This window comes from Bidens hawaiensis, unplaced genomic scaffold (genome assembly GCF_021521415.1).
Source record: "Bidens hawaiensis isolate Kalapana, Puna unplaced genomic scaffold, B.hawaiensis_p1.1 tig00040432_1, whole genome shotgun sequence".
Lineage (NCBI taxonomy): Eukaryota > Viridiplantae > Streptophyta > Magnoliopsida > Asterales > Asteraceae > Bidens > Bidens hawaiensis.
In genome coordinates, this window is record NW_027497129.1 from 33,709 (window position 1) to 57,873 (window position 24,165).

The 24,165-nt window shown below is 37.8% G+C and overlaps 1 protein-coding gene and 1 pseudogene across 3 annotated transcripts; one reads left to right on the forward strand and one right to left on the reverse strand.

Moving 5' to 3' along the window:
- Positions 1-1,877: 1,877 nt before the first annotated feature.
- Positions 1,878-17,160, forward strand: LOC143592057 (endoribonuclease Dicer homolog 1-like; annotated as a pseudogene). Its single transcript, XR_013145842.1, has 20 exons — positions 1,878-2,683; positions 2,783-2,878; positions 10,440-10,454; positions 10,541-10,751; positions 10,858-11,477; positions 11,640-11,812; positions 12,117-12,239; positions 12,349-12,501; positions 12,583-12,816; positions 12,903-13,032; positions 13,155-13,337; positions 13,440-13,601; positions 13,690-13,785; positions 13,868-14,451; positions 14,540-14,640; positions 14,706-14,923; positions 14,971-15,867; positions 15,950-16,114; positions 16,196-16,575; positions 16,689-17,160. The product of XR_013145842.1 is annotated as an endoribonuclease Dicer homolog 1-like (transcript).
- A 587-nt stretch (positions 17,161-17,747) lies between these two features.
- On the reverse strand, positions 17,748-23,219 carry LOC143592056 (carbon catabolite repressor protein 4 homolog 6-like). 2 transcript variants are annotated; one of them, XM_077072072.1, is made up of 16 exons: positions 23,082-23,217; positions 22,481-22,994; positions 21,609-21,775; positions 21,417-21,482; positions 20,768-20,820; positions 20,502-20,583; positions 20,352-20,395; positions 20,185-20,266; positions 19,638-19,730; positions 19,519-19,551; positions 19,346-19,434; positions 18,794-19,259; positions 18,627-18,712; positions 18,430-18,514; positions 18,239-18,326; positions 17,748-17,886 (listed from the first exon to the last, which is right to left on the reverse strand). In XM_077072072.1, exons 1-15 carry the CDS (start codon positions 23,169-23,171, stop codon positions 18,261-18,263), a joined length of 2,016 nt encoding a protein of 671 aa, XP_076928187.1. In that variant the 5' UTR covers positions 23,172-23,217; the 3' UTR covers positions 17,748-17,886; positions 18,239-18,260. The 2 variants fall into 2 exon arrangements, 1 of the variants encoding a protein (XP_076928187.1); XR_013145841.1 differs by lacking the exon at positions 17,748-17,886 and having other exon boundaries at positions 18,627-18,702; positions 23,082-23,219.
- Positions 23,220-24,165: the final 946 nt, after the last annotated feature.

Below are 24,165 nucleotides of genomic sequence, written 5' to 3' on the forward strand. Positions count from 1 at the left end.
CTCTATTCTATTAGCTCGAAGACCTTCTCGTTTCATTTGTCTCTTCAGTCCACGTGTTTCAAACGTTGATAAACAAGGTCGCATATATCTTGGAGTTGATGGCTCATTTCGTCGAATTCAACACCCGCCGACAATGACCCCGCTCGATTCCCCTTGCCATCACATCTTCTACCGGGCAGTCCTCACAGTTCCAAAGCTTCATCCTCGTCATCCAAGATTGTATCATCGTTTAAGTCGAACTTTCGAGCATCGGACTTGCCCGTTTATGAATAAACCAAAGAGGAGGTTTTGGACCTTTTTGGTGTCGGTCTATATCCAGACGACATGGGGTATACAGTGGCCATCTCGTATGGGAACCAAATGTTGAGCCCATGTTCATAGTCGATCAAACACCGACCTGTTTATGAACAAAGTTTTTGAACATCCTTAGGAGGTTCATGTACCCCGTCATGCTCGAGTCAAAATACTTGCCTGCTTGGTAATTTGGGGTTGGTACTAGTTGGGTGGTGTTTAGGCGTAGCTCGATTTAGTTGGTCTGGCATAGGGCTTTAGATTTGGGTCTTATCGTGCTTAATTATTTGAAAACTTTTAACACGGTTGATTCCGGTTGACTTTGTTAAAAAAATTGAGTAAGAATGAAAGAGTGGAGAGTTGTGTTTAAAAAAAATAGAGTTGATTGTGTTTATATATGGGTACTTAAATGGAATAAAAAATTTGATTATTATTTTTATTACATAGTCGTTCAAATACTTCTTTAAAAAAAATTGGTGAAGGGCTTTATGCATATCACGCTTGAAGCTGTTGTGTAAGACGCTATTGGGGGTGCAAACGAGTTGAGCCTGAGCTTGACTAGGCTCGTTTGACTTATACAAAGCTCGAGCTCGGATCGTTTCGAGCTCTATTTTCAAAGATCGAGCTCGGCTCATTTACTATTTATCAATTATTTTTATATAAGTATAATTATTTTTATATATTTTTTTCTATTAAAATTTTATGTATAAAATAACATATATTATTTAATCACTTTTATTTATTTTTTCATAACATTATATATATATTAATTAATAACAAATATATATTTTAAAATTTTATATAAACGACAGTCTCGTTTAGGCTCGCGAACCAGGTCGAGCTCGGGGTCGTTCATCAAACGAGCTTATTTTTAGGCTCGTGCTCGATTAAACTTCGTTTGATGGAGCTTTTTAACAAGCCGATCTCGAATAGTTTGTGAACAACTCAACTCGTTTTTACTCTTAGACGCTATGAGTCTTTATCACGCCTCTCTGTACGCATGTTCTTAGAAAAACAAAGACAAAACAAATAAAAAAGTTAAAAAAAACAACCTTTAGAAAAAAAAAATTGAAGAAAAACAAGTAAGCAAACACCATTAAAGAAAAACAACTTATTATTAAAACTAGTTAGTTAAAAGTTAAAAGTTAAAAAGAGTTGAAAGACATAGATATCTACATATTAGTTTGTTTGTTAAAGACTTTGACTTGTGTGTTTTACAGTTTGACCCCCCAACACAAACCCTAACGCCGTCTGTCTGTTTGATGTTGCCGGAATTCTCATCGGAATCTTGAATTGTTATAACAATAATAAGGAGGAGGAGGCAGAATCGCGTTAGATAGACCGTGTAGAATCTTTGAATTCCGTTTGATTCGTACGGTCTATCCCACGCTTATCTGGTTTTACAACCATACATACATTCAACTAGTAAACAACCAGGCATATTATTATTCTTATTCTTGAATACCCTTATTATTATTTTCATAAAGTAAGCATCTTTTCTAGTCTAGTTGTTGTGTTATACCATTTCTTGAATTTGATTCTTTTTTTTATTATTATTATTATCATCTTTTAGATTCTAGATAATCAAAGAAACAATGGATGGTGACAAGGATTTGAACCCTTCTTACTGGCTCGATGCATGTGAGGACATTGATCTTGGCGATTTCGTTCAACCCGATTCGTCTGCTGCTGCTTCCGTTGTTGTTCCGTCCAACGTCAATCCTAGTTTCTTCGACGGTGTTCTCGATAGTATCCCGGCCGGTGTCACCCTCGTCGAGGCGCAACCCGCGGTGACGCCTGCGTCTAATGGTGTGAAGAGAGCTCACGGTGAGGTTAACAAGTCGTTGAACGAGGCTGAGGTCGGGAACCGGGAAAGATTTGGGAAAAGGGTTCGGGTTGAGAGGGAAAGGGTTTGTAGGAAAAGGGGTCGGGATGGTCGTGATTGTGACGTGAGGGATAAAGGTTTTACGAGAAGGCGAGAGCAGCATTGTAATGGCGGAAGAGGGAATAGGGATGCGGACTGGAGGGACGGACGGGGGTATTGGGAGAGGGACCGTTTGGGGACAAATGATATGGTGTTTCATCCTGGTTCTTGGGAATCGAGCGGCAACCGGGATGTCAAGGCGCATGTTGAAAAGAATAATGATGGTAATGAAGGGGAGTTGAAGAAAGATGACCCGAAAAAAAAGTGGCAAGGGAACATGCGTGTAAGTACCAGTTAGATGTTCTTGAACAGGCGAAAAACAAAAATACGATAGCGTTTTTAGAGACAGGGGCGGGGAAGACTCTTATTGCTGTACTCCTTATAAAAAGTATGTATGATGATCTGCATAAACAAGGCAAGAAGATGCTGGCTGTGTTTTTGGTTCCAAAGGTGCCACTTGTTTATCAGGTAATTTTGTTACACCAATTGACAGAATGCTTAATTTTTTTTATAAAAAAATCTTTAGTTCATGTTCTTAAGTTTATGTTATGTTAATCGCATGTGCAGCAAGCGGAAGTTATTCGCGAGCAAACGGGCTACGAAGTTGGTCATTATTGTGGAGAGATGGGCCAAGATTTTTGGGACGCCAGGAGATGGCAACAGGTATAATAACTCGTATTTTTTTTAGTTAAAGATAAACATATATATTAATTATAATAGTTCTAGAATCGATAATTATATCTCAATCTTGAATTTTTGAATCTTGAGTTTTACATTGTTAGAGTAAGCAACAATTTCTAGATGTATATACGTGTAGGATTTTTCATGCATAAAACAATATCAAATGAATTAAATTAACAAGATTGGATATGATTTCAAGATTTATCTTGTTCAACAAATTTTCAAATAAACTAGGAGTTTAATATTCTTTTCATTGAATTCTCAATCCCCTTTAAAACCCCTTCTGCCCCTTCATTCCTCGCTGCCGTATTCACCACAACCACCACCATTCTATGATTTACCGAAAATATGCGGCCAACGCTACCAGTTACCGGAGATAACCATCACCATCACGCCAGTTTTTCGCCGCTGCCATATTGATCTCTTGGATTTAGTAAGAGACAGCCACCGTCATGCGTCCGTTTACTTCCACCGCCCTCACTTTTAGATACATTCAGTTTGTTCGGATCTGGAGGTAATAGTTATGCTCTTGTTCACCTTTCATGTTCTTGTATAATCTTGAGTTCTTAAATTCTGATACGATTCCGGTGACTAAACTTTAAATCCGAATTTTAAAGGGTAGAATGTATTAATAGTGACATTCAATATGTACTCATGTTGGTGTTCTCCGTGTAACTGTGTGATCGTTTTCTTAATTCAAACACACCTCAATTGTTAATCACTAATAATCTGTAATGAATATTATTTATGGTGTGATATATAAATGCAAATTCAATCATAACATGTGGCCACCATCTGTTTAGATTATTTAGAATTAAGAGGATTATGTTAAATAATTGTATAAATCCTTTTGGTAAGAGTCTGAATGTTAAATTCAAAACTCTTGCCATCCATTTAACGTTATATATTAATATTAGTAACAATTACATGACTTTTATGAAATCAAGTGTCGAATTATTATTATTATTATTTTTAAAAAGCCCTTGTCGCCGGAAAACCGATCGGTTAATCACGCAATATATTTTGAGTTCAATAAATCTTATGTGAACTATATTATAATGTAGATTCTCAATATAGTTGAAGACAACCATATCTTTTCTTTTTGCTTTGTTTAAGGTACGGATTCTGTTTTTCTTCACTCATAGTATTGGTTCTAGTCCATTTTATATTCGATGTCCGTCACATCGTAGTGCGGATTTTTGTTATCTAGTTCGGTTTATTCGTATGATATGGTTATATTAATTTTATAGCATGCAATAGGTTATATATATTTTGAATTCATTGTTGCATGTTCCTGTTTAAATATCTTTTAGTTATACGACTTTAGTTCAGTACTCTGTTACCCGAGCATTTCTGACTTGTCGTTGGGGCGTCAACGACATGGCACTTATCGTGACAGTGCGTAATCAAAGTTCACGGCGTCTCTGAAAGTACTCATGTAGTACCTTGGCCACTTAGAGGCGTATAGATCGATCTTAGCTCCGACTCCTGACTCCTGACTTCTGTTTGAGATGGAACAATGTGTGCACGCCACCCACACCGTCTCCTTGGTGCATGGACTAGCTAGCTGTGTACCCCTCTGTTTAGGCTCTGGGTGCTTCCGTATTACACGACCTATTTATTTTAACATCATCGTCGTGTATTTTAGTAATTATATTTTGTTTCGCTATATTTCTGGTCCGTTTTGATATGTGTATACGCATTTGGTTAAATTTGAGTATATTCAGATTACGTCCCGATCGTGTATCGGATTATGTTTCGCATCTAATTCTAGTTCGGTCTAAAACGTGGTTTTATATCCGCAATAGTTTCAGTTTTATTTCAGTATGTGTTTTGTCTTATGTATGCCTTTACCTGTACTATTGTTCTCCCCGTTACTGGGCAATTTTTGGCTCAGCCGTATTTTCTTGTTTGTGTCTGTCTTATTTGCTAACAGGTAATTCGGGAAATCGGGGAGATCAGTGATGAGAGTAAAATGAAGCTCAAGAATAGGGACTTGATTTAATTTTCTTTTATTTAAGCATTTAATAAATTTGACTTAGAATTTCTTTCAGTGTTTTTAACTCTTTTGGTTGCCATGGGATTCTTTTCATTTCGTTTAAATGGTTTTTGTTTGGTCTATGATATCTGTAATAGTGACACGTCAGCCTGCTCCGGGTTGGGGTGTTACAGTTATGGTATCAGAGCCCAGGCTCTTTCTTGTAGAAAACTTAGACGAAAATAATTAAAAATGTGAGTTAATGGGTAGACGTCGAGTTAGGATTTTCCTTTTCGCTTCCGCGTATTCCGTAAATCCTTATCGTTCAATTCATACGTTACCTTACTTCCAGATGCCTCCTAGAAGACGTGTGAATCGCCAAAACGAGAATGATGCTGGAAACGACCCTCCTCTTGCGACCCTTGTTACTAACGCCGTCAATGCAGCTATTGCGGAAATAGTCCCTAACATCATACAACAGTTGCAGCAAAACAATGCCGGTGGCAACAATGCCGGTGGGAACAACGCTGGTGGCAACAACGCGGGAGGCAACAACGCTGGAGGCAACAATCCGCCTGTTGGTATTCATGTCTGGCTTGAGCGTTTTCAAAAGCAAAAGCCGAAATCCTTTAGTATCGCCAGTTCTCTGGTAGAAGCTGAAAACTGGATCGCACATATCGAGAAACTGTTCGAAGTGCTAGGTGTCGAAGATGTGTTTAAGGTTCGGCTAGCTGCTTACAAGCTCGAAGATGACGCTCACAGATGGTGGAAGACACTGAAAGCTGCCCGTGGTGGAGACAATTATGCTGCTACACTTCCTTGGAATGAATTCCGTACTTTGTTTTACCAACAGTAATTCACTGATGCTGATCGCAGTGAATATTTGAGAGAATATTCTTCAATTATTCAGGCTAATGATGAGCCCATCGTTGAGTTTAAAAATCGTTTCAGTCGATTGGTTAGTTTTCTTGGCCCAACTGTAGGCACGCAGGAACAACAGACCAATCATTTCAAGTGGGCCACATGTGATCGTGATAGAAAGTTTATCCTAAACCTCCGTTTTAATGACATAAACGAGATAGTGTATGCGGTTAAGAACCTTGATAATGATAAGAAACACCGTTAGAAGGCGTCTAATGATGATCGCAAGCGCCCAAGGGAAAGTGATCCTAACCAATCTTCTTCTCATGTTGATGATCAATCATTGGTACCCCGAAACAGTAGACAACGCTCAAACAAGAATTATAACAATCAGTCTCAAAATGGAGGAAATCAAAACCAAACTCAACAGAACCCGCCACCTAACCGCGACCCTCCTTGTGCCACTTGTGGGAAGCCACATAAAAGTCTATGTCACAGAGCCGAAGGCCTTTGCTTCAAGTGTGGAGATGCAACACCCAGAATTAGAGATTGCCCTCAGCTTAGCCATAGAGCTAATAATGGAGAGACTTGCGATATTTTCACTGATCATAAGAGTTTGAAATATATCTTCACTCAGAAGGAACTGAACATGAGGCAGAGACGTTGGTTAGAACTTCTAAAAGATTACGACGCTATCATACAGTATCATCCGGGGAAGGCAAACGTTGTAGCCGATGCTTTTAGTCGGAAGAGTTCCGGAACGATAAATTCTTTTCAGCTGCAACCTCATATCCTCAATGATCTGGATAGATTGGGTATTGGTCTCCATTTTGGTGATACCAATGGATATCTAGCCAGATTTCAGATTGAGCCTGATCTAATTTCTCGAATCAAGAGTGCGCAATATGAAGACGGAGAAATTTGGGCAATTATACAGAATTTGGAGGTTGGTAAACAGTCAGAATTCAGAGAAGACGAGCATGGCGTAGTTTGGTGTGGGAAACGGTTATGTGTTCCTAGCGATTCCACCCTACGGGAGTCGTTGTTAGCCGAGGCTCACAGTTCACCGTTCTCAATCCACCCCGGATCCACAAAGATGTATCGGGATCTTCGTCAACATTTTTGGTGGAGCGGTATGAAAGAGGACGTGGCCAGTTATGTCAGCAGATGCCTTACTTGTCAGCAAGTTAAAACTGAGCATCAAAGAGCTGGGGGTTTACTTCAGACACTTGACATTCTGGTATGGAAGTGGGATGATATCTCATTGGATTTTATTACCGGACTACCTAAAACGTTCAAAAAAAATGATGCTATTTGGGTTGTAGTCGATCGTTTGTCAAAATCGGCTCACTTTCTTCCGATTCAAAAAGGATTCTCAGTCAGTAAGTTATCCGATATTTTTACTCGAGAGATTGTTAGACTCCATGGCACCCCCGTCTCTATTGTTTGTGATCGAGACCCACGTTTCACTTCGCGTTTTTGGAAGGGGTTGCAGGCCGCATGGGGTACTAGATTGAGATTCAGTACCGCGTTTCATCCTCAGACTGACGGTCAGTCAGAACGTACCATTCAGACACTCGAAGATATGCTTCGAGCATGTGCTTTAGAGTGGAGTGAAAACTGGGACGAGTATTTAAGTCTGGTTGAGTTTGCCTACAATAATAGTTGGCAAGCTAGCATCGGTATGGCGCCGTTCGAGCTTTTATATGGTCGTAAGTGTAGAGCCCCTAATGGTTGGGATGAGGTTGGTGAGAAAATTATTGAAGGGCCCGAGTTGGTACAGATTACAAATGAGAAAGTTACCATTGCTCGTGAGAAGCTAAAAGAGGCTCAGAGTCGACAGAAGAGCTATGCAGACCGACATCGTCGAGCTTTGGAATTTAATGTCGGTGATCGGGTATTCTTGCGAGTTTCACCTTGTAGAGGCGTTCAACGTTTTGGAATCAAGGGAAAACTTAGCCCAAGATTCATCGGACCATTTGAAATTCTTGAAAGAGTTGGCGAAGTCTCTTATCGTTTGGCTTTACCACCTCAGTTATCTCATGTGCATAGGGTCTTTCACGTATCTCTTCTTAGGGGGTATAATTACCACCCGTTGCATGTTGTTACCTATCCGCTCCATCAGATTCGCGAGGATTTATCTGTTGAAGAAGAACCGGAAGCTATTCTTGATCGTCAAGAACGCATTATGCGCAAGAAAACTATTTTTTTTTGTTTAAGATTCTTTGGAAGAACCATTCTGAACGAGAAGCTATATGGGAAATAGAGGATACAATTCGTTCCCAATATCCGTATTTATTTCCGTTTTAGCACTTGGTGATTTCAGTTTGGATGGTTTTGATTTCATATGAATTTTGTTTTATATGTCCTAATATTTGTTTCCAAGACTTCGCAATTGTCATGTTTGAATTTATGAACGTTTAAGTTTGTTTCGTTTCCGTTATATCCGAAAGTATGTGTCCCTGCCTTACAATTTCGAGGACGAAATTTTTTTTAGGGGAGTATAATTATAATAACTCGTATTTTTTTTAGTTAAAGATAAACATATATATTAATTATAATAGTTCTAGAATCGATAATTATATCTCAATCTTGAATTTTTGAATCTTGAGTTTTACATTGTTAGAGTAAGCAACAATTTCTAGATGTATATACGTGTAGGATTTTTCATGCATAAAACAATATCAAATGAATTAAATTAACAAGATTGGATATGATTTCAAGATTTATCTTGTTCAACAAATTTTCAAATAAACTAGGAGTTTAATATTCTTTTCATTGAATTCTCAATCCCCTTTAAAACCCCTTCTGCCCCTTCATTCCTCGCTGCCGTATTCACCACAACCACCACCATTCTATGATTTACCGAAAATATGCGGCCAACGCTACCAGTTACCGGAGATAACCATCACCATCAAGCCAGTTTTTCGCCGCTGCCATATTGATCTCTTGGATTTAGTAAGAGAGCCACCGTCATGCGTCCGTTTACTTCCACCGCCCTCGCTTTTAGATACATTCAGTTTGTTCGGATCTGGAGGTAATAGTTATGCTCTTGTTCACCTTTCATGTTCTTGTATAATCTTGAGTTCTTAAATTCTGATACGATTCCGGTGACTAAACTTTAAATCCGAATTTTAAAGGGTAGAATGTATTAATAGTGACATTCAATATGTACTCATGTTGGTGTTCTCCGTGTAACTGTGTGATCGTTTTCTTAATTCAAACACACCTCAATTGTTAATCACTAATAATCTGTAATGAATATTATTTATGGTGTGATATATAAATGCAAATTCAATCATAACATGTGGCCACCATCTGTTTAGATTATTTAGAATTAAAAGGATTATGTTAAATAATTGTATAAATCCTTTTGGTAAGAGTCTGAATGTTAAATTCAAAACTCTTGCCATCCATTTAACGTTATATATTAATATTAGTAACAATTACATGACTTTTATGAAATCAAGTGTCGAATTATTATTATTATTTTTATTTATAAAACGCCCTTGTCGTCGGAAAACCGATCGGTTAATCACGCAATATATTTTGAGTTCAATAAATCTTATGTTAACTATATTATAATGTAAATTCTCAATATAGTTGAAGACAACCTTATCTTTTCTTTTTGCTTTGTTTAAGGTACGGATTCTGTTTTTCTTCACTCATAGTATTGGTTCTAGTCCATTTTATATTCGATGTCTGTCACTTCGTAGTGCGGATTTTTGTTATCTAGTTCGGTTTATTCGTATGATATGGTTATATTAATTTTATAGCATGCAATAGGTTATATATATTTTGAATTCATTATTGCATGTTCCTGTTTAAATATCTTTTAGTTATACGACTTTAGTTCAGTACTCTGTTACCCGAGCATTTCTGACTTGTCGTTGGGGCGTCAACGACATGGCACTTATCGTGACAGTGCGTAATCAAAGTTCACGGCGTCTCTGAAAGTACTCATGTAGTACCTTGGCCACTTAGAGGCGTATAGATCGATCTTAGCTCCGACTCCTGACTCCTGACTTCTGTTTGAGATGGAACAATGTGTGCACGCCACCCACACCGTCTCCTTGGTGCATGGACTAGCTAGCTGTGTACCCCTCTGTTTAGGCTCTGGGTGCTTCCGTATTACTCGACCTATTTATTTTAACATCATCGTCGTGTATTTTAGTAATTATATTTTGTTTCGCTATATTTCTGGTCCGTTTTGATATGTGTATACGCATTTGGTTAAATTTGAGTATATTCAGATTACGTCCCGATCGTGTATCGGATTATGTTTCGCATCTAATTCTAGTTCGGTCTAAAACGTGGTTTTATATCCGCAATAGTTTCAGTTTTATTTCAGTATGTGTTTTGTCTTATGTATGCCTTTACCTGTACTATTGTTCTCTCCGTTACTGGGTAATTTTTGGCTCAGCCGTATTTTCTTGTTTGTGTCTGTCTTATTTGCTAACAGGTAATTCGGGAAATCGGGGAGATCAGTGATGAGAGTAAAATGAAGCTCAAGAATAGGGACTTGATTTAATTTTCTTTTATTTAAGCATTTAATAAATTTGACTTAGAATTTCTTTCAGTGTTTTTAACTCTTTTGGTTGCCATGGGATTCTTTTCATTTCGTTTAAATGGTTTTTGTTTGGTCTATGATATCTGTAATAGTGACACGTCAGCCTGCTCCGGGTTGGGGTGTTACAACGGGAGTTTGAGAAGAAACATGTAACTTCTATCACATGGAAAATTTATACACTTGTTAACATTTAGTTTATTTTGCCATTCTGAAATTTAATTTATTTGTCGTGTAGGTTCTAGTGATGACTGCTCAAATTCTTTTGAATATTCTCAGACATAGCATAATAAAAATGGAAGCAATAAATTTGCTTATTTTAGACGAGTGCCATCATGCTGTGAAGAAACATCCTTACTCTTTGGTGATGTCTGAGTTTTATCACACAACAGCTAAGGAGAAAAGGCCGTCCGTTTTCGGAATGACTGCCTCGCCTGTTAACCTAAAGGGTAAATTAGTCATTTTTCATGTTGCCAAACTTTGTTTTTCTTTTTTGATGCCAACTAGTGATGAAGCTGAATCAATACTTATTATAAATTTTTGTTTTTTGTGTAGGTGTCTCTAGTCAAGTAGATTGTGCCATAAAGATCCGTAATCTCGAAACAAAACTCGATTCTGTTGTTTGTACGATAAAAGACCGTAAAGAGCTTGAGAAACATGTTCCAATGCCAATAGAAACTGTAGTGGAGTATGATAAAGCTGCTAGTTTATGGTCACTACATGAGCAGATTAAGCAAATGGAAGTTGAAGTTTGGAAAGCTGCACAATCAAGTTCTAGAAGAAGCAAGTGGCAGTTTATGGGAGCCCGAGATGCTGGCGGTGTTAAGGAAGAGCTTGCCCAAGTTTACGGGTCTCTGAAAGAACAGAAGGCGACGGGGCTGCTAATTTGATTCAGAAACTGAGAGCTATTAATTACGCGCTTGATGAGTTGGGCCAGTGGTGCGCTTACAAGGTTGCAGAGTCGTTTTTGACAGCCTTGCAAAGTGATGAAAGGGCAAACTTCCAGCTAGATGTAAAGTTTCAAGAATCCTACTTAAGCAAAGTTGTTTCTTTGCTGCAATGCCAACTATCCGAGGGTGCGGTTTTACAAAACAACGGTGGAGAAGTTAGTGAGAAGGGGTGTGAATCGACCTGCGTTGATGAGATTGAGGAAGGCGAGCTTCCTGACACCCAGGGTGAGTATATTCTTTCCATCTCTCGGTTAGATATGTCTACATTTTAAAAATAATGTTATGTTTACATTTTCTTGATTGAGGGTTCTTTAGTCACACACCATAAACTCACATAATTTAAAATCTTACGTTTTTAATAATTATTATTTTTAAAATGCATGATAGTTGTCTCTGTTGGAGAGCATGTGGACGTGGTAATAGGAGCTGCGGTGGCTGATGGAAAAGTGACCCCTAAAGTCCAGTCCTTGATCCAGATACTTCTCAAGTATCAACACATGGAGGATTTTCGGGCCATTATATTTGTTGAACGAGTTGTCGCTGCTCTTGTTCTTCCAAAGGTTTAGTATTATTGCCTATTCTTTTACTCACACATAATAACAGTCCACAGACAAAACAGTTTATAAATTTATTGTATGAACAATTAATGCATATTTTAGTTAGTGAAGTGCTAGTAATACCCAAAATGTGTTTAAGATACTAATTAACTAATAAAACTTGCAAGATTGAATGATACGACTATATGAGTAGCCATTGGTAACTTGGAGAAATTATAACTATTCTTTTCTGCAAGTGGAAAATTTGTTTTGAGAGAATTTGAAATAAAATTATGGAATGAACGTGACATTATGGTGAACCGTGCAGGTTTTTGCGGAGCTTCCTTCTCTTAATTTCATTAATTCAGCAAGTCTGATAGGGCACAACAATAGTCAGGAGATGCGGTCTTCTCAAATGCAGGATACTATTTCTAGATTCCGAGATGGAAGGGTATGTATTTTAGAAAATGGGTTGATTTGCATTTTGATTTATCTTTCTCTGACCAAATTGGTTAAGGCATTATGCTAAAAGACTTAGCTTGGTTGTGACTGATTTATAGGTGACGCTTTTAGTTGCCACCAGTGTGGCAGAGGAAGGTCATGATATTCGTCAATGCAATGTTGTTATTCGGTTTGACCTTGCAAAAACTGTATTTACAGTCTCGGGGCCGGGCCAGAAAGCCCGGGTCTGATTATATATTAATGGTTGAGAGGTACTGGCCATTATCATATCTTAATATACGACAAGAATGTAACATGTTGAATTTTTTGATTAATGTTATTATTTTCTTCAGAGGAAATTTGTCACACGAGGCGTTTTTGAGGAACGCTAGAAACAGTGAAGAAACTTTGAGGAAAGAGGCAATTGAAAGAACTGACCTCAGTCATCTTAAGGATACATCAAAGTTGATTTCCATAGAGCCGGCACTTGGTACGGTCTACCAGGTGGAATCAACTGGTGCTGTTGTGAGTTTAAATTCTGCTGCCGGCCTTATTCATTTCTACTGCTCTCAACTACCTAGTGACAGGTCACATCACTATATTTTGCTACGCTACTGTATGTGCGAAGGGATCTTAGCTTTTGTTTAATATTTTTTGTCGAACCATTTTGCAGGTATTCGATTCTTCGTCCTGAGTTCACTATGGAGCGACATGGATACTCATGCAGACTTCAACTCCCTTGTAACGCTCCATTTGAGAATCTTGAAGGCCCTGTATGCAGTTCAATGCGCGTTGCACAACAGGTACGCGTCATACTATATGCATTAACATAAGATGAGCCTATTACTAAATAGATAGCTTATCTTGAATAAATGTAGTTTATCTTAAATAAGTGTATTAAGTTACTTTTCTTTTTAATATGCAGGCGGTTTGTTTAGCTGCGTGTAAGAAGCTTCATGAAATGGGAGCATTTACCGACATGCTGTTGCCAGATAAGGGAAGTAAGGGAGAAGATGAGAAAGCTGATGAAAATGACGAAGGGGATCCGTTACCAGGAACTGCTAGACATAGGGAGTTTTATCCCGAAGGGGTAGCTAATATTCTTCAGGTGAGTTTTGTGTTTTTACTTTGACCAACCCACTGGCTTGTTCTGAATCATATTCGGTTTATTTGTTTATATGCATGCTTACACTCATGTTTGTCTTGACAGGGTGATTGGATTCTATCTGGTAGAGATGAACATGATAATTCCAAACTGTTTCGTCTATATATGTACGTTGTGAAATGCGTTAATGTCGGCTCCACGAAAGATTCCTTTTTGACTCAAGTTTCTGAGTTCGCATTGCTTTTCGGCAATGAACTGGATGCAGAGGTTCAATCTTCTACTATTTTAACAATTTTGTGTCATCCTATACTATTAATAAATGGTCATCCGCTGACGAAGAAAGTTTTTTGTGAAGGTGTTATCGATGTCAACGGAGCTCTTTATTGCCCGAACAATGACAACTGAGGCATCTCTTGTCTTTCGGGGGTGTATTGAAGTTACTAAGAGTCAGGTTGGTTGCTTATATTTGCTTGCAGTTTTTAGTTTCCGTTGTATGTATGTGGTTAAAGTCTTATAGTTTTAATCAACTGCAGTTGGATACATTGAAGAGCTTTCATGTAAGACTGATGAGCATTGTACTGGATGTGGATGTGGAGCCATCAACTACTCCTTGGGATCCCGCCAAAGCGTATTTGTTTGTGCCCGTTTGTGGTATAAAAGAACATGAAAAACAAATTGATTGGGACACCATAGAGAACATTATTACAACATCTGCATGGAACAACCCACTTCAGAGAGCCCGCCCCGATATGTATCTTGGAACAAATGAACGGACGCTCGGTGGGGACCGCAGAGAGTATGGGTACGGGAAACTACGCGGACAAAAGTCACATCCTACTTATGGTGTTAGAGGGGCCGTAGCACAATTTGATGTTGTGAAGGCATCTGGATTGGTTCCGGCTAATGGAAATCTAACACATGGCAAGTTGATGATGGCTGATTCGTGCACCAACGCACAGGATCTTGTTGGAAGGATTGTTACAGCTGCTCATTCTGGGAAGAGGTTTTACATTGATTCTGTACGGTTTGAAATGACTGCTGAGAACTCGTTTCCTAGGAAAGACGGTTATCTTGGTCCGCTCGAGTACACTTCATATGCTGATTACTATAAGCAGAAGTAAGTAGATAGATAGATACCTTGAATTTTTTATGACCTTTTTCGTTTCAGTTCGCTAACATATCATGTTATTATTGTGAAAATATAGGTATGGAGTAGACCTGATGTATAAACAGCAACCACTGATAAGAGGGCGTGGGGTGTCGTACTGCAAAAATCTATTGTCACCTCGGTTTGAGCATTAGGAAGGTAACTGTTACCAACTATGATTAAAAATATTTATGGGTTGCTTAAGAACTAATTTGATTCTTCAGGTCCTGAAGGTGAATCTGAAGATACGCCTGATAAAACATATTACGTGTTCCTCCCTCCAGAGCTTTGTTTTGTGCACCCTCTTAGTGGATCATTAATTCGCGGTGCACAGAGATTACCGTCAATAATGAGGAGGGTTGAAAGCATGTTGCTTGCGGTTCAGCTTAAGAATGTTATTAGTTATCCCGTTCCTGCATATAAGATATGTATTATTTTCCAAGTTGTTATATGACAACTATCTTATAATTATTATAACTTTGTGTGCAGATTTTGGAAACTTTGACTGCGGCTTCATGTCAGGAAACGTTTTGCTATGAGAGAGCTGAGCTTCTAGGAGACGCTTATCTGAAATGGGTTGTTAGTCGGTATCTTTTTCTCAGACATCCACAAAAACATGAGGGCCAGCTCACCCGAATGAGACAGCAAATGGTTAGCAACATGGTGTTGTACCAGTATGCTCTTACGAAGGGGCTTCAATCGTATATCCAAGCAGACCGATTTGCTCCGTCTAGATGGGCTGCTCCAGGGGTCCTACCGGTTTTTGATGAGGATGATAAGGAGACCGATTTCTTATCAGATCAAGAAACGGGTGAAATCGCCGAGACTATAAATGATGAGCTGGAGGATGGTGAGCTGGACGAGGGTGATTCAAGTTCTTATCGGGTGTTATCCAGTAAGACACTTGCTGACGTGGTTGAAGCTTTAATCGGAGTTTATTATGTTGAAGGTGGGAAACAAGCTGCTAATCATTTCATGAAATGGGTCGGGATCCAGGTGGATTTCGATCCCGCCACCGAGATAGAGACGCAAGCACGGCCGCCTGGCGCGGTTCCGGATAGCATATTAAGGAGTGTTGATTTTGATGCCATTGAGGGCAGTTTGAACTTTAAGTTTGAGGATAAAAGTCTGCTTGTTGAAGCCATTACTCATGCTTCTAGACCGTCTTCCGGTGTTTCATGTTACCAGCGGTTGGAGTTTGTTGGTGATGCGGTTCTTGATCACCTTATTACAAAACACTTATTTTTTATGTACACCGATCTCCCACCGGGACGTTTAACTGATCTGCGGGCGGCTGCTGTAAATAATGAGAACTTTGCACGTGTTGCTGTTAAGCATAGACTTCATGTGCATCTCAGGCACGATTCAAGTGCCCTTGAAAAACAGGTATTCAGAGTAAACTTTTAGTCATTAAACAAACCACTACTGTAATTAACTTGCAAGTTTTAACTGAACTTTTTTTGAGCAGATACGAGATTTTGTGAAGGAGGTTGAAAGTGAAGTGTCAAAACCAGGGTTCAACTCATTTGGTCTGGGAGATTGCAAAGCTCCAAAAGTCCTCGGTGACATTTTTGAATCTATTGCCGGTGCTGTCTTCTTAGACAGCCAGCGGGACACGTCATCTGTTTGGAAGGTAAGTTGGTTGCTAAATCTAGTCAAGACTAATTCACCATTTTACTGTTTGTGTTTTAACTTTTTCTTGGCTGTTATACAGGTTTTTCAGCCTCTGCTGCATCCAATGGTGACACCAGAAACGCTCCCAATGCATCCGGTACGGGAGCTACAAGAACGTTGTCAGCAACAGGCCGAAGGGCTGGAGTACAAGGCAACCCGAAATGGTAATGTGGCTACCGTTCAAGTGTTTGTTGACGGTGTCCAGGTTGGTATTGCTCAAAATCCTCAAAAGAAAATGGCTCAGAAGTTGGCTGCTCGTAACGCTCTGGCTGCATTAAAAGCGAAAGAAACGGAAGCGGAAGCAACCAAAGAGAAGGAAAACGAAGAGAATGGAAAGAAGAAGAATGGGAGTCAAACGTTTACTAGACAGACTTTGAATGACATTTGCTTGCGCAGGAATTGGCCAATGCCATCGTATCGGTTAGTAAACTACCAACTGCGCTAACTTATATAAATACGCTTATACGCATCCTTCACGTTTTTTTAAAATTATTTTTGGATTAACTTAATAAGTTATTGTGGCATACATACAGGTGTGTGAGCGAAGGTGGTCCTGCACATGCAAAACGGTTTATATTCGCTGTACGGGTAAATACGTCTGATAAACGGTGGACGGACGAATGTGTGGGAGAGCCAATGCCAAGTGTAAAGAAAGCTAAAGATTCGGCTGCAGCTTTGCTATTGGAGCTTCTAAATAGGTTGTATGCGTATAATTGCTAACTCATGATTCTAACGTCGAATGTTTAACAAACGAGCTTGATTCTGAGAACACATACAGATACATATGCTGATTTTTTTTTCATTAATTCTCTTGGATTATGTATTTGACATCATTGGTGGATGGAACCATAAAGTTATATAGTACTATAGGATCTTTTGAGCTACTAGAATTAAAAACTCAAATCTTGTATTACTTATCATTTGTAGTTTTGGTTCATAAAGTTTGTGCAAAATGGTCAGCCTTAATATTTTCAATCAAAATGAACTATATTATTGACACAGATTGATTTGGTCACTATGGCTTGGCTTATTTTAACATTGTACTGATTTGGGTGGCTTAAAAGGCAAAAACATAATGGTAGTTTTGTAAGATTAACTATGAATTATAGTGTAAAAGTTAGGATTCAATTAAAAATGTATGGATGATGTGTCTATAGTTTTAAGTTGATGTTATAATCCCTAATATGCTTACACAAAGGAACTGGATTCAAAGATATTATGAAACTATATATTATGAAGACCGAACCAAGACCGACTGATTTAAAACATGATTTATGAACAATACTCAATGTTGAAAGAGTAAATTCATGTGTATGGCTGCTCGGTGCGGTTTTGAAAACTGGGCGGATCAAATCAGGAACTGACTTGTGTTACTGTATGCCAATCGTTTATGGAATTATGGTTGAATCGGGTTTGGAAGGGGAATTAAGGTTGAGACTTGAGAGTGATGAATCTAAACGGCTGTGCTCTGGCAGTCGTGAATCTACAGAGAAGGCTGACACTCACTAGAGCGACAATTCGTTATCAAAATGCTTGCCATACGTGTTAACACTGCTTTGATGAAAAAAAAATTAATCTGATACAAAATAATCCTCATTCCTAGTGCTCAAAAAATCACTTCAGGAATGTATATATACACACATATGTTACTTGCAGACCAATGCGAAACTTAACCTAAAAGACAATCCTCCTCGGGAAGCATGGTAAACCCTTTAGGTAGGTAAACTCGTTCTGCATAACATATAATATAATATAACAAAAATACATCAATGATTATTTTCAACAAGATATGGCGTCACAAAACTTGACACAAAATCATATTTGTCACCCGGTCCCATGGCCAACATAGAAGAGTTGTTTATTATTTTTTGATAGAAGAGTTAAATGGCGCGCGTATAAAAGAAAGCACAAAAATGCATCTTGCTATCTCATACAAAATTCTTTACCAAATTATTTGTTTTAACTGTTAAGGTAAAAAGTTTTGATTTAGAGTAATGTGACGGCGTGTCAGCTGACAAAAAATCAAGCCCTAACTGGCAATCTATATATAACAGCCAGAAAATTAAATATAAAAATTACAGACCTGAAAGAAACTTGTTTGCCACTCACTCGTCAGCAGGTTTATTGAAAGTCAATTCCGCAACCAACGCAATATGATCACTTCCCCATTTCTGAAAACAAAAATTAATTATTATATTCTTTCAACTGTCAAGGTACAATTACGGAAAAGCTCCAAAATTAATAATAATAATTTTAATAAAAGCATCCCAATACCTTTGTAGGATACCCAGGAGTCCATCCCATCGCATGTTTGGGTATAGGAGCAAGAACCCTAACAGTTTGAAGACCTTCAGATCGCCTGCGTGTAAAATAATTACAATTCACCTCCGTGGTTAATGTATACCTCTTCCTTTGGTTTTCATTTTTTTCCTTTTTTTAAAAAAGATTGGGAAATGATGACGATGACTCACCAGATGTAGTCAACAGTCCCCTGGAAACACCTATGGTAGCTAGTCACTTGAGGCTCACCGTTTGAGTCTCTGCTTCCTGAACAATCCTGAAAACAAGAACCCATAAATATATACTCTTCTATATCGTTAAATTGAAAAGTGAAGAGAACATGACATATGTGGTCCACCTCAACTTCTGTATACGTGCTTCGTAGTTTTAGTTTGTGTTCCACAGTCATGCATTCTGAACTCCCAGTTGCAGCCTCTATTTCCATAGGGGTCCAACCTGACGGGTCATAAAAGGGGTTCTGATTCTCCACAAAAGGTTCATCATCCACCACGTCAACTTCATCTGCCAAGTTAGCTACATCTGCGGTGTCACTTCCATCAGGGCCATGTAAGTCAGACAAAAATGAAGCGGAATCCACCTCGCCTACAGGTACATCTTCTATAGCTTCCAGTATTTCATGTTCATCTGAATTCTTGTCATTGGTAATCATACCGGACGAGATACTTTCCAAAATCTCTGAGGTGCAATTTACAGAAATGCCCTCGCTTTCTTCCTTGGTCTCGGGTTGTGGAGCGGTTTTTTCAACTTTATGTGTTGTATCAACCGTTGTCGGAGATTGAGTAGCATTATTGGTTGACTGAGTTCTACAACAATAAAAAAGACGAAAGATAATCATTAATAGGTTCTTAATGTCTAGTTATGAGGAGTTTCGGGATTGAATATTACATACCTGAAATTAGAGATAAACGATCTTTTGGGACGAATTTCAGCAGTATATTGCCCTGATATCTTATTTCTAGGCAGTTCAGACACATGTAACTGCATTGAGAAGTAAACTTAGCATGCGATCTACAAAAAAATCGTAGCAATACGTGTGTTGTGAAAACCAGAACTTTATTTAACCTTTTGCTCTGATATGAAGTTGTACAGTGGGCTCTGCAGCATAAGAAAAAGAGTTATTAGAATGATAAATAAAGTCAAATTTAAGGTCAAAGAAAGTCTTGACCTAAGATTCCAGATACCTTTGGGGTTGAGTTAAAATCTCCACATAGAACAACAGGAGCATCATCCCAAAGCTTTGATGTAGCATAAGCTCTTTCTAGAAGTATCCTAACCTGTTGGTTAAAGATAGACCGGATGAAATCTTAAAAGCCAAAACACCAAATAAAACACGGGTTACAGATTGTAAAACTATACCTAATAAATAAGTAACTAGTTGCGCCACATGCCACAATTCTATGAGCCAATTTTTTTCCCCGCTTCTCTTATTTCACCCCTTAAATATAGTAACTTGACTAACTTCTACATAATTTAAAACATTTCTTATCTCAAAATATCGTTTTATAATTTCTAACTATTTAATAGTTTTTTTTACTCAACCCGTGTAATAAACGACTTTCTAACCTCTTATTAATATACAATGTAGGCAAAGTGATAGTTTTAAGTAAATTACAAGCAGTTATGCATCACTCATAAGGAATCTCCTTCTATTCGTATATATACGATTCAATTGTCTACAAGGGAGCAAAACAGAAGGAATATTTATACAACTAAAAGACTTGTTAATACCTGCCCAACCTTGATCTCTCCCCTTTTAGGATTGTAGAGCACATGAATGTTACAAATGACGACTTTATTATGACCTTCAGAGCTGCAGGCACAAAACAGTTCACTGCAAGGTTAAGAAATAAATGAAAGAAAAAAAGTACAAAAACTGGAGAATATGCTGTACTTACCATGAAGTTGAATGTGATCCTGCTGAACTTTTCTCACTTGATGACTGTTTAATGTAATAATAAAATTAAGTGAAATAATGAAAAAAAAAACGTGCATAGTTTTGCATGTGAAAGTTAAAAAAAAATATATATCACTGAAGACCAACTCACCTCTAGAACACATATCTGAGCAACATTCTCTCGCAATCCAAACTTATTGAACTCAATAGCTTCCTCATGTAGAAGCTTAAATCTAGTATCAAAATTTTATTTTAATGTTAACAGATGCAGCTGCTTATAACTGCAGCATGCAATTGATTTACCAATTGCTTTAATCATATATACCCTGAAGCATTGGGTTGATAAAAAATAATATTCTACACCAGCAAGGGGTCATTGTTAAAAAGTAAAAAAAAAAAAGAAAATAATAGGAAAACCTTGATGAACGCCAAAATATTGCACAACCATCAACCGCCACGCCAGTTCTCATCTGACATAGAAGAAAAGAAAACATTAATAAACAGACATAAATTTTCAAATATAGAAGAGAAATAAGTTATTAAACTAATACTAAATGTACCGAACCATTATACTCGATTCTAAACTTATGTAAATAATCAAAATTGCATCAACTAACTGTAAAGATGCTATGTAAGGACCAAACATTAAACCTGTTACAGTTTGTCAAGTGTAATTAAATTCAAAAGAGGTTTGTATGCTCCATATATCATGATATTATTCCACATGCTTCTCTTTTTATGTCTGTGGTAAGGTCCACGATCCACCAACAATTAGTTTGAAAGTTGCAACATATGCTTATCAACAATTAAGACAAAACTATGGGTTAGCTGATTGAGGATATAACTTGCATCCATGTATAGTTAGTTATATTCTCAATCACTAGTTGAAAACAGTTCTTCTGTTTTACAGACATTGATAATTTGCAATATATTTGTCTGCATCATTTTAAAAAACCTACACGCTAACAAAGTTTGGTGACCACAAAGCATTATGACATGCTTATGAGTAACTACATAACATGTGATCAATATACACACCATTTATGACACCACATGCAACATTTACCTTCCAGATACCATTGTATCCCCGAATCTTTAGGTCTTCTTCCAAGTCTTGGAATCTATCAACCTCCTGCAAACACCAAAAAACAAACTTAATGTAAAAAAATGCTACTCTAAAATCAAAAACCAAAACATAAAAATAACCACTACCAAAAGGTAAGGCTTTTATACGTTCCAAACTCATTAAATAGTTCACCTGAAGGCATAATATATCAGCTGACCATAACCCGAGCTCAAACATAATATTTCTCTTTCGAAATTCCCAATCCAAAATATGTCTAGGTATGTGAAAGTAAAGTTCGCTTCTATGACTAATAGCCAGGTAATCAGCTAGTATATTGTATGAGAGAACCGTAAACCGCTCTGCAACAAAAACAAGTTGATGCCAATTATATGAAAGTTATCCTTTTGACTAATACTGTATATACAGATAATGTGACTGGTGAAAGCTCATTCACATGAATCATAACCAGTTGTGTAAACGAGTCAAACTGATCCCAAGCTTTACTACGCTTGAGCTCGGTTCATTTTGACTTATGAGAGTTCGGGCTCTCGCTCAGCGTGTTTCGAGCTCCTTTTCTAAAGCTCGAGTTTGGCTCGTAAGTTTTTCCAAGCTCGGGATCGGCTCATTTATTATTTAATTTATATATCTGTTTAACTACTTTTATATATTTTGAGAAAAACACAAAGCTCACTAAGGCTCGACGAGCCTAAACGAGCTTCCCATGCAAGCTTGAGTTCGAACTCAAAAAGATCGACTCGTTTCGAGCTCCTTTTCTACAGCTCGAGTTTAGTTCGTAAGTTGTTTTTTCAAGCTCGTTTATTATTTAGTTTAAATACCTTTTTAACTAATTTATATATTTTGAGAAAAACATTGAACGAGCCTTAGCTTGGCTAGAGCTCGGCTATGTAGGGTTAAATTAATACATAGAAGTCCAAAACAGGTAAAGATTAAAAAACACACACAAAGCTCATCAAAGCTCGAGCTCAAACTCGAAAAGCTTGTTTCGAGCTTTTTATCTATCCGAGCTCGTCTCGAGTCGTTTACACTCCTAAATTCATAATTACCACAACTAGGCGGAGGCAACGGCTTCGCCTGCTCCCAATTCCGATAGTCAGAAGCCGGTTTCGTCGGCCGCTGAAACCGCTGTTGCAGCCGAAACTGTCCATAAGGCTGCCGTGGCGCGAACTGCTGGTACGGAGGCGGACAAAACTGTTGACTCTGCTCAACATTCTGCCGCTGCTGTTGCCGTTGAAAGTGTTGATTAGGTTTAAAATGTGGATGCGGATGTCGAAACTGCTGATTTTGATTTTGATTATTATATTGGTGCTGGTACGGATTATACGGCTGTGCGTGTGGATTGAACGGTGGATTCGAATTATTAATATTATTATTATTAGGTCTAGAATTGAAACGCGGCTGAGGATTATTATTATTATTATTATTATTATTATTATTATGATCCGGACGGAATTGGCGATTGACGTCGGTGTTGTGATTGATGACGTCATCAGGTAGATTTGAGAATCCTCTGGTGCTGCGTGACTGATTATTATTATTATTACGGCCACTGCCTCTGTACTGTAATGCAAAACAATAATAATGAATTAGTAACAGGAAAAAGTGGAAATTGAATGAGGATGATTATTACTAAGTGTTGAGAATTACGGCGGAGGAAGGACGGAGAGACATGGCGGCGGCGGCGGCGGCGGAGCGGAGGAAGTGCGATGAAGGTGAGGAGGAGCGGTTACTCAGCATTGAACCGAATCGGTGATGATCGGTAACGGGTCAAGCGCGTTATCCACGCTCCAGTTACACGTGCCAAATATTTACATTTACATTATCAGTCCCTAAAGTTGTACTCATGGAATCGACTACTGTGAGTTACTATTAATTAACTTGTTAACACGAGCCCAGGCTTGATAACACATAATAAAAGTATATTATTTTTAACTTTTGAACTAATTTTTTAGGACAAAAACTATTATGTAAAAAGGGTATTTGGGTGTGGTATGTTAGGTTGTACTTGGTGTAGGATTATTAATCAATTCTAACTAACGTACGTACGTACGTACGTACACAACAACCCTTTTACTCTAAAGTTTCCCTTAGCTCCAAGTTTGTGCCATCTCGATGCCACTTCGAAGTTTCAACGTTTCATACCCGACACTCGACGTGTAGTATAGCCGTATAGGTGATGCCCGTTTATTTTTAAAATTCATATTCTAAACGTCATTTTTAAGGTAGGAATTACACTTAAGTTGTTTCAATACATGGTTGTTTAAGTTGGGAATATAGTCTAAACAATGAAAAGTTTTAAATATGTATTTTTATCCTTTTCATATATAAAGGTTATAGTAAAAATAACATCTCTTCATAACTAAGAAACATAAAATTTTACATATAAAAGTTATAGTCAAATTGATATTTCTTCTTGAAGAAGAAACAAAAATGTATTTATAAATAGACGTTTCTTCGTGAAGAAGAAACGTAGCACATAATTGGTAAATAAACAGAAAGACTACATGTCTAAATGTTTTATTCAGACAAATAATTATCAAGGTTTAAAGTTATGCAAATTAGGTCTAAAGCTAGATAATTCGATCAAAATATTTATAAAAGTTATTATCGTACTATAGGTCCGAGGTAACGGACAATCAAAAATAAGTACAAAAAACTAATTAGAACAAAGGTGAATACGCTCAAACGTTTACAATATTTAAACTAGTCATATGAACAAATGTTTACATTG

Bases quoted from the DNA above. Each gene is read 5' to 3' on its own strand.
- LOC143592056 (XM_077072072.1), bottom strand. From the start codon at position 23,171: ATGCTGAGTAACCGCTCCTCCTCACCTTCATCGCACTTCCTCCGCTCC. The intron at 20,821-21,416 runs GTAAATGTTGCA...CTTCTATGTCAG, and splicing joins GATACAATGGTATCTGGAAG to ATGAGAACTGGCGTGGCGGT. The intron at 19,435-19,518 runs GTTAAATAAAGT...TTCTCAATGCAG, and splicing joins ACTTCATATCAGAGCAAAAG to TTACATGTGTCTGAACTGCC.